Source organism: Sphaerodactylus townsendi, linkage group LG03 (assembly GCF_021028975.2).
Source record: "Sphaerodactylus townsendi isolate TG3544 linkage group LG03, MPM_Stown_v2.3, whole genome shotgun sequence".
NCBI classification, from domain to species: domain Eukaryota; kingdom Metazoa; phylum Chordata; class Lepidosauria; order Squamata; family Sphaerodactylidae; genus Sphaerodactylus; species Sphaerodactylus townsendi.
In genome coordinates, this window is record NC_059427.1 from 161,797,239 (window position 1) to 161,806,786 (window position 9,548).

The 9,548-nt window shown below is 49.1% G+C and overlaps 1 protein-coding gene across 1 annotated transcript; it reads left to right on the top strand.

Annotated features, from left to right (window-relative positions):
• Window positions 1–367: 367 nt before the first annotated feature.
• On the top strand, window positions 368–1,787 carry LOC125427966 (olfactory receptor 14I1-like). The gene is made up of 2 exons (XM_048487533.1): window positions 368–383; window positions 805–1,787. Exon 2 carries the CDS (start codon window positions 822–824, stop codon window positions 1,785–1,787), a length of 966 nt encoding a protein of 321 aa, XP_048343490.1. The 5' UTR covers window positions 368–383; window positions 805–821.
• The last annotated feature ends 7,761 nt before the right edge of the window (window positions 1,788–9,548 follow it).

A 9,548-nucleotide genomic window follows, 5' to 3' on the forward strand; every position in this document is an offset into this window, starting at 1 on the left:
ATCCTTTGCATTCAACACAGCACCAACTTCCAGGCTGAGATAGCCAAATGAGGCATCCTGACGAACTATTCATTGATATTAGTCAACTGTGCAAGCAGAAGAAATCTCTTTTGAATAGACCAGACTCAGATTTTGAGGAGACCTGGTGAGATTGTCCGGCAGGGATAGAAAGGAACTCAAATGCATCCAAGAGAGGCTCTTAACATGACTACCAGAAAGCTTTTCAGAGCTGAGTTGGTGTATTATTCCCATGTAGAGTATTGCAAGTACTCCAGACAGGAGGGACACAAGTTTCCGATTCCTCTTGTCCAGCTTGCCAGAACTCCAAGGATGGGAGCATATATAATTAATCACCCTGTGCGTATGTGTGGGGAGATATCAATGCAACAACAGAATGTTCCCGTGGAGCCGGGTAAGGAATCAGAAAACTCTCCACTGGCAATTGCTATGCAACCTCAAGCAAAATATGAGTGAGATTTGGTATAGTTCCAGGACTTTGGGCATGGAAGATGTAAAAGCTTATCTCTGGGCAAACGTTCATGTTGGGTAATGTCAGTGAGATATTGAGCACCCATCCAGTTTGCCCATGTTCAAAAGATCCCATCCTTTGCTCATTCAACACAGCCCCAATGTCTAGGCTGACATGGCCAAACAAGGAATTCTGATGAATTATTCACTGACATTGATTAACTGCAAAGAGAAGAAATCGCCATTGAATAGACCACAGTAGGATTCTAAGGGAGACCTGGTGAGGATTGTTCTCTAAAACACTTTCTCTGCTCAACCCTACAGATAGTCTGCAAGTGAATATTGGAAGCAAAATGCCCAACCTGACCTCCACAGCTGAATTTCTTCTCCTGGAATTTTCAGACGCCCAAGAAGTACAGCTCTTATACTTTTTTGTGTTCCTCACAGTATACCTGACTGGAGTGACTGGCAACCTTCTCATCATCCTTGCTGTAGCCCTGGATCACCATCTGCACAGTCCCATGTACTTCTTTCTCATGAACTTGGCCATTCTGGATCTTGGCTTAATTTCTGTCATGTTACTCAAAACAATGGCCAATTCCCTCATGAACAGCAGGTCAATTTCTTATTTGGGGTGCGTCGCTCAGGTTTTCTGCCTCTTCGTCTTTGAAGGAGCAGATTTTGCCATTCTAACCATAATGGCCCACGATCGTCATATTGCGATCTGCAATCCGTTGCAATACGAGACAATTATGCACAGAGGAGCCTGCTTTCAGATGGCGGCCAGTGCGTGGATTGCCGGTATACTCAGTGGTGTGTTAAATACCGGAGCAACTTTTTGTATCCCCTTCTGCTCCAATGCAATCGATCAATTCTTCTGTGAAGTCCCACAGATCTTAAAACTCGCCTGTTCCGACATGTATCTAGTGGAAGTTGGTATGCTTATGTTTATCTGTCTGCTGGGACTAGGCTGCTTAATCTTCATCGTTTTTACCTACGTGCAGATTTTTGTAGCCGTGCTCAGAATCCCCTCTCTGCATGCACGGAAAAAGGCCATCTCCACTTGCCTTCCCCACCTCACCGTGGTGTCTTTACTTGCATTTAGTGGAATCTTTGCCAATGTGAGGCCTCGCAGTTACTCTTCATCTGACTGCAATGTTTTTTTTGCAATCATTTATGCTGTAGTTCCTCCCTTGCTCAATCCATTCATTTATAGCATGAGAAACAAAGAAATCAAGACTGCGTTGTTGAAGCTCTCTGATTTAGGGCATTTTTCTAAAATTACTGCTAGCAAAGCTTTTCTACAAAAAAGTGATTGATTAACCTTCAGCATAGAATTGGGGGGGGGGGGGGCTCAGATACACCAGGGCGAATTTTTTTAAAGCACTTAAGAAGATCCTGTCAGCGGAGGATTATTTTGGTTTCCCCTTCTCCCCAGCATCTGCTTTTGAGTGTTGAATATATGATGCTGTGTGTTGGGGATTTACAAAAAATGGGATCCATTCTGAACAGGTAATGCAGTGAGGAAGAGAGAGACTTGACAAACACCCATCCCTCCCACCTATGGTTCCATTGGGTTTCTTAATTTCCTCGTAGTTTTTTTCTCTGGACAAAAAGAAGACATAGGTACATCCTCAATGATGCGGCTGGCCTCCACACAGGCCAGGACCTTTACAGCCCTGGCCCCGGCCTGGTGGAACATTCTCCCTCCAGCTGTCTGGGCCCTGCGGGACCTTGGTGAATTCCGCAGGGCCTGTAAGACTGAGTTGTTCCGCCGGGCCTTTGGAGCGTCCAGTCGCTGAGGTGTGCCCCCCGCCCTCCTTCTTTGCTTTGCTCCCTATTTTTATAATCTGTTCTTGCATATTTATTGCTATTTTTAGGGAGGAGTTTGGTCGCTCCCTACTTTCTGGGGTGGTTTTTAAAGGAATTGGGTTGCGGGACGCCATTTTTATTGTTATTGTTTTTGACCGCTGTTTACATGGTTTTAATGGTTTTAATGAATTTTAGTACATATGGTCACTATTGTGATCCTTGTTATATATTGTACATGGATGATGTTGTGCACCGCCCAGAGCCCCTTGGGGATTGGGTGGTCTATAAATTTAAATAATAAATAAATAAATAAATCCTGATAAGTGCATTTGCATTGCAGATAGTTATCTCATCCTTCTAGCCTGTTTAGAACTGTTAGTCCATATTTCTTATGCTCTGATATTTTGCAGTTCCCTAAGACAGTGCTAAACTGGACCTAGTACCATATATACTCGTGTATAAGTCAACCCGAATATAAGTCGAGGCACCTAATTTTACCACAAAAAACTGGGAAAACTTATTGACCCTGAGCCCTTCGGGGGAGGGCAGTATACAAATCGAATAATACAATACAATACAATAAGTCTAGGGTGGGAAATGCAGCAGCTACTGGTAAATTTCAAAAATAAAAATAAAAATGGTTGGGTGCTATTTGGGGGTCTGCCACTGACCTGCTATTTGGGGGTCTGCCATTTCACCAATCCCAAGGTCTCTGCCACTGACCTCTCCATCCCGCAGCTTGTCCAGCTCATCCAGGTCAACTGACTGTCACCCGCCAAGAGCCAGGGGCTAGCCGCCACCAAGAAGAAGGCAGAGGCAGAGAAAGCGACTGAAAGGGGGAAGGCAGAGAAGAAGGCAGAGGAGAGCGAAGCAGAGAAGGAGGCTGAGAAAGTTGCTGAAAGGGGGAGGCAGAGAATAAGGCAGAGGAGAACGAAAACGGGAGAGGGGGAGCGCCACACAAGAATTAAGTGGGACCCTCGCTCGCGTATAAGTCAAGGGGTGCTTTTTCAGCACAAAAAATGTGCTGAAAAAGTAGACTTATACTCGAGTATATAAGGTATGTGTATTGGGGAAGTTACAATCTACCTGCAGTTTCATGGAAAATTATAAATAGGAAGTTAAAATGCATTCATCTGGACTTATTGTATTTTATACTGATCAAATCCTACCTTGAATTCATGAAGGGATATATTTCAGTCAGATACAATATGTAGTCTATTTTCCATTGTCATGTAATGGCTAGGATTTCGGACTAGGATCTGGAAAGGTCTACATTCAAATGCCTACTCTGTCATCAAACATACCAGATGACCTTTGGCCCGTCATCCTTTCTCAGCTTAACCTACCTTACAGTTTTGTTGAAAGCGTAATGTGAAGAAGGACTGCACATAGCCTGAGTTTCCTGGACCAAAGACAGGCTAGAAATGGACTAAACAAGGTATTACAAATCAGAAATGCTTTACTATTGGTGGTAAAATCAATCTTTTCTCAATAAATGTCTGCAACTTAAATGTGCATATGTCTAGGTGCACAGTGTCAAATGCCAAGAAGAGAAATCGTAGAAATTTACAGGAAGAAGAGATTGAATGTTGTTGTTGTTGTTGTTATTTATTAAATTTAATAAACTGATCACCCCTGAAGGGCTCTGGGCAGTGTACAACAAAACAACTAAAAAAACAACAGTGCACAATAAATAATTAATAAATAATTAAACATTCATAACTTAACCCAGTATAACATAGCAGCATTCCAAAAACCAGTAGAGATAACGATGATGATGATGGCGCCCGATCCCAAGGCTGGGAGGGGACAGGCAGTACCGAAAAGATGTCATATCGGTAATGCCGATGATGGTACGGCACGCAACACGGGGGCATCCGAGGGGGAAAATCCGCAGTCGGCCTCCCCAAAGGCCCAGTGGAACAGTTCAATTTTACAGGCCCTGCGGAATTCACTAAGATCCCGCAGGGCCCGCACAGCTGATGGAAGTGGGGGAGGCCAGCCACATCATGGAGGGGCCGGGGGCCATCAGTAAGTTGGCCTCCATCATTTGGAGTTCCATCATTTGGAGTAACAGCGCCATTTTTGCTCTCACAGCAACTTCTGATCCTCATTGTCAAAACTACTGTTGAGTTCAAAAAGCTCATTCTTTCGGTTCTGCACTAAACGTCATGAAAGTCTACATCATTGGTTCAATGTTTTAAGTGGGAAACAATTGCTGTTGTTCCAAATGAAACAAGAATATATTTCTTTGTAAAGGAAACATACTGAGATAAGTTATTACATATGCAAAAAGGGAGAGGTGAATGTATACACAACAATATGCTGCCTCATGGAAAAATGTGTTTCAAGTCCTGGGAGTCCTAGTATTTTGAAGCATGACAACCTCTCACACCATGAACAAACTGTTGGAATTTCCAGCCTTGTTTTGCATGCAGCAGCAGCAAGAGCAGCATGGAATTCTGGGAAGTTGCATGAACATTCTTAAGGTGACAGTTAAAATCCGTTGGTAGTGTTCTGTTACCTCACACACTCACACAAACCCTGAGACTGCCTGACTGACTAACTAAAAGAAAGGTGCTCTGTATACTGTTGTAAACCAAATGATATATAGAAAGTGCTCTGACTAAACTAAAAGATATTGTAACACAACCAAACTGTAACTAATCATGAGCGGTGCACGTAACTATTATTGGTGATACTTTGTTAATGCATGTCTTCTCTCTCAGTTCAAGTTCTGCTTATGTTTTTATGAACTTCTGAGGTAAAACGGCTGGTCTTTTAAGAGATAAACTATTGCGGGTGGAGGAGTGGCCCTTCCTGCTCGGTGACCTAATTCCCAAATAATACAACCAGACCATATTTGTAGTGTGGGTAATAAAAAACCGGCCATAGCCAAAGAATTTATTGACAGAAAAACACAGGAAAGCAAATTGGCGCAGCATGGGAGGTGATCCAAGCATCTGGGCAGCCCGAGTGCTGTCCCCAGAGGAAAACAATTCTTCCAACCCGCCTGCTGGAGGAATGTAATCAAGCGGAAGGTTGGAGTGAGACATTCCAGACTGGCGAAGTGCCCATGACTGGAGCCCTTTCTCCATCCCCCACTAGGGGCGCAAGTTTCTAAGCCCCCCGCGGGGCGTTCCAACCGTGGACTTGCTCCACCCCTTCCTCTTAAGGAGGTGTAATAACAGAGGAGCTAAGCCAGCTCCCCTTGCCAACGGATCACCCCCCATGCGCAACCCGCCACAGAGCCGGGACGGAAGGGAAAACCTTTCTCCCGGCTCCCGCCAAATGCCTCCTATGCCCTCAGCCAATCACACAAAGCAGCTCTAAGGCTATGCAGCCACAGATCCATGCCCTGAGGTGATAAATGAACTCCATCCTGTCTAAACAGAGACTCAACGTTTGGTGAAATGTCCCGATGTGGAACCTCCCGCCCCCCAAAACCCCGACAACAAAGCGCCGCAGTGAGACAGCCCGCAAATCCTTGCTCTGGCTCCATTCAATTCTGAGCTGGGTCCAAGGCACCCCTCCAGACGTGTCTCCCCAACAAGTGAGACCAGCAGATCATAGTTTCTGGTAGGAGGAGGTGAATGGAGTCCAAGTCCGATAATATTGTTTGCAGTAGTTGCACGCTCTTCACCGCAGGGATGTCGTTCTCCCCCAGCTGTAACACCAACACGTGGGGAGGCTTGCAGGTTCCTAGCTTGTTCCGCAGGACGGGGAGGAGGTCGGCCCAGCGCATGCCTCTTGTGCCAAACCAAAATAGCTTGAGAGTTGCTGGTGCAGGCCAAGGTCCCGACCCCAACTTGAAGAGGCTGCGTGTCTGCCTGCCCAGAAGACGATGCTGTGGCCCACAACCCAAACGACTCTCCGGGACCCTAAAAAATCTGAAGAAAGGTGCGGGTTAGACAGGGATACCTGGCACTGACCCTACTGTTGCGGGAATGGCCTGATGTATGTTTTGTAGGCTGAGGAGCGCCATCTCCCGACATCCATGACTTCTGCTGGCTGTGGCTCCCAGCTCCCCGGGCCAATTGTGGGACGCCACCCCAATCCAAAGCGAGTGGGAGCCCGTGAGAGATTCAGGGGAGAGGTGCAGGGCGGACAGGCTAAGCCTTCTCAAAACCGGCTGTAAGCCAGCTGGTAGCCGCGATTGCAGGCAAGTCCCATCCACGCAGCATCGGTAACAGTCAGGGGCCGCCTTCACCTTCGATCTAGACGAAGCCATGCCAAGCTAGGCCGCCTAAGTGTCCTTCACTTTCGGGCAAGGGCAATAGGGCTTCGTTGAGGCCTGCATCGTGATCCATAAAGTGCCTTTGGCCTGCTGGTCAGTTTTGGACTGCCGCGAGCTGGATATGTGGATGGAGTGCTCAAGGTTGTCCCCAACATCCCTGATTGAAAGGGGTCTGGTCGCTAGTGCCCTCCCTGGAAGCGCTGAAAACAATCTCCCCGGCCATGAAAAGCCCCAAAATGCCAAGCTGAAGGCCGCTGGAAAAGGCGCAGGTCTCAAATGGGGATCGCAGGACACCTGGGGCAAAGTTCTTGCCGCCATCTGGGCAAGGGCAACTGCAGTGGAAATGGGAAGACGCCTCGCCCTAACCTTTTTTAGTGGCGCTGCTCGGGTCTCACCCCTTTAATGGCCTGCCTAACCAAGAAGGCACCCGCGGGGATCTGGAGATCCCTGAGGCTTTGCAGTAAAAGGCTGATACCCCGCGAGCCAAGTGCGTATGCGCATGGTCTTGGGAGACCGCCTCATGCGGTGAAGGAAACCAAGGTACATCAGGAGGGGGGCCTCGGTGACGGTGGGGGCTCCCCTCTCCCCTTGGAGAGACTGCTGGAAGGTGAAGAAGGCCTGGATGGCTCCCTCGATAAGCTTGCTGCCGCTTGCATGAGCCAGTGAGTTCATAACACCATCGGCACGATTACGGCCCTCCAAGGGCCCAGAGCTGCTGTGGAAAGGGTTCCGGGATCCAAGGATGCTTCGGGGCCAGTTGACGCAAATCTCCCCATCTGGAACCTGGAGAGGGCTGCCTGCTATGCCATTATTCTCCACACCTGGAAATGTGTTGGGCCACAAAGGAAATAAGTTATTTATCAGGGAAACTTCACCACAAACTTCCTAACACCAGGCGACATAACCCGCCAGGAGCTGGCGATGACTGCCGATTGATCACCTTCACTACTGCTTGGTTGTCGCACCAAAAGATGACCCTGCAGTTGGCGAACTGCCGGTGCCACAGATATAAAGCCACCACAATTGGAAAAAATTCCAGGAAAGTCAGGTCCCTGCCCAGTCCCCCCTCCACCCATTCCAGAGGCCATCGCTGGGCACACCATTGCCCTTTGAAGTAGACCCCAAACCCCAGCGTGCCCGAGGCATCGGAATGTACTTGGAAAGTGGACTCGGGAGTTACCCGTTCCTGCCACAGTGAAATCCCATTGAAATGGGCAATGAACTCCTGCCAGACTGCCAAGTCGTCCTTAATGCCCTTGGTCAGCCGGATGTGGTGGTGGGGGGCGGTCACGCCTCTGGTGGCATGTGCCAGGCGGGCACAGAAGGGCCTGCCAGGCGCAACGACCTGGCATGCAAAATTCAGGTGACCCAACAACTTCTGAATGTCCTTCAAAGTGCATTTGGACTTTCCTTGTAGGAGGAGTAAGGATTCCCTGATGGACACCAACTTATCTGGTGGGAGGCTGGATGTGCCCTTTGTCGTATCTATTGTAATCCCCAAAAAATTAAGGGTAGTTGAGGGTCCCTCGGTTTTTTCAGCTGCAAGTGGAACGCCCAGCTCCTCCGCTAAGGCCTGAAAGCTGTGAAGCCTCTGATGGCACTGCGAAGTGCCTGCCTCCCCCACCAAAAGAAAATCGTCCAAATAATGTGTGATGTGTGGGCTGGCTGACCTTCCCTTGGCCGCCCATTCCAGGAATGAACTGAAGGCTTCAAAAGCTGCACAAGCCACAGAGCAGCCTGGGCATGGGCATGGCTTTGTCAATGTCAACAAACCATTGCCCTTGGAATTTTATACCTAGCAGGCAAAAATCATCTGGATGTATGGGGAGTAACCGGAAGGCTGACTGTATGTCACACTTTGCCAGAAGAGCCCCCGGCCCGCATGACCTGATGATATTGATGGCATGATCAAATGACGCGTAACGAACGGAGCAGAGGTCCTGTTCTATGTAATCATTTACTGAGGACCCCCTGGGGTGGGACAAGTGGTGGATTAGGCGGAACTCACCCTTGGCCTTTTTGGGCACCACGCTCCAGGGGACACCCTGAGATTTGGGAGGGGGGGAGGGAAAGGGGCCCGCCATGCGGCCCGCTGCCACTTCCTTAGCTAATTTTTTCTCTACAACCAGGGGCATGTCCCGTGCTGACCTAAGGTTGCCGCAGTCAGTTGCCACCCTGGGTCCTGTGTAAGGAATGCGAAATCCCTGAGAAAATCCCTCCCAAAGGAACTTGGCGGCGGGCCGGTTGGGGTATCCGGATAGCAAGGAGTGGAGCTTAGGGAGTTTGACCGGAGACATGGCCAGGGTTCCCCAGGGTCCAGGCACTCCCGCTCTAGGAGGTTGTAGCTGGTGCGGTTTGGCCCAGCCCCCCATTTCTGGGAGTCTGGTTACCTGAGGGCCGGGCTCCACGAAAGGGCTTTTTGTTCCTAGTGCATGCTAACTTAGCATGGGGGCCCAGGCAAATCTCGCAGGAGTGTTCGAATTTGCACTTCGCCCTGTGGCATCTGCCCATATTGAACTCCCAGCAGACTAAGCGTGACCCCTCCCCCCTTGAAATTAGGCCGTTTTTTGAAAGAATGACCCTGGGGGTGGGCAAATGGCTGAACAAACATCGTCCAGGCCTCCTGGTTGAGTTTGTCCCAGCGAGCATCACTGCAACTGGATGCGTCCCTCCGGAACTCCTCGTCGTAGCTCAGAGCTGCGGAGTCCCCCCCTATAAGACGAGCCCTCAGGACGTTGCACTGATGGGTGGCCAGATGCCATGCCCTTAGGGGGTAGGCTGCCGAAATCAAAGCCAAGTATTCCCCGAAACCTAGCAACCAGTTGTCAAAGCTCCTCTCTACCCGTTTGCCCTTAGGGGCTGATGAAGAGGACCCTGTGACCCCAGCCGAGGCGCCTGGGTGGATGAATTTAAAACATCAACATAATAACCGCTGAGGGCCTCTGTATCCTTGAGCTTTACGGGAGAGGTGCTTGCCCGGTGGGTGCTTGGTGGGCTTTGCCCCACTGAAAGGGATGGGCGGGGGTGGATC

Bases quoted from the DNA above. Each gene is read 5' to 3' on its own strand.
- LOC125427966 (XM_048487533.1), top strand. From the start codon at position 822: ATGCCCAACCTGACCTCCACAGCTGAATTTCTTCTCCTGGAATTTTCA.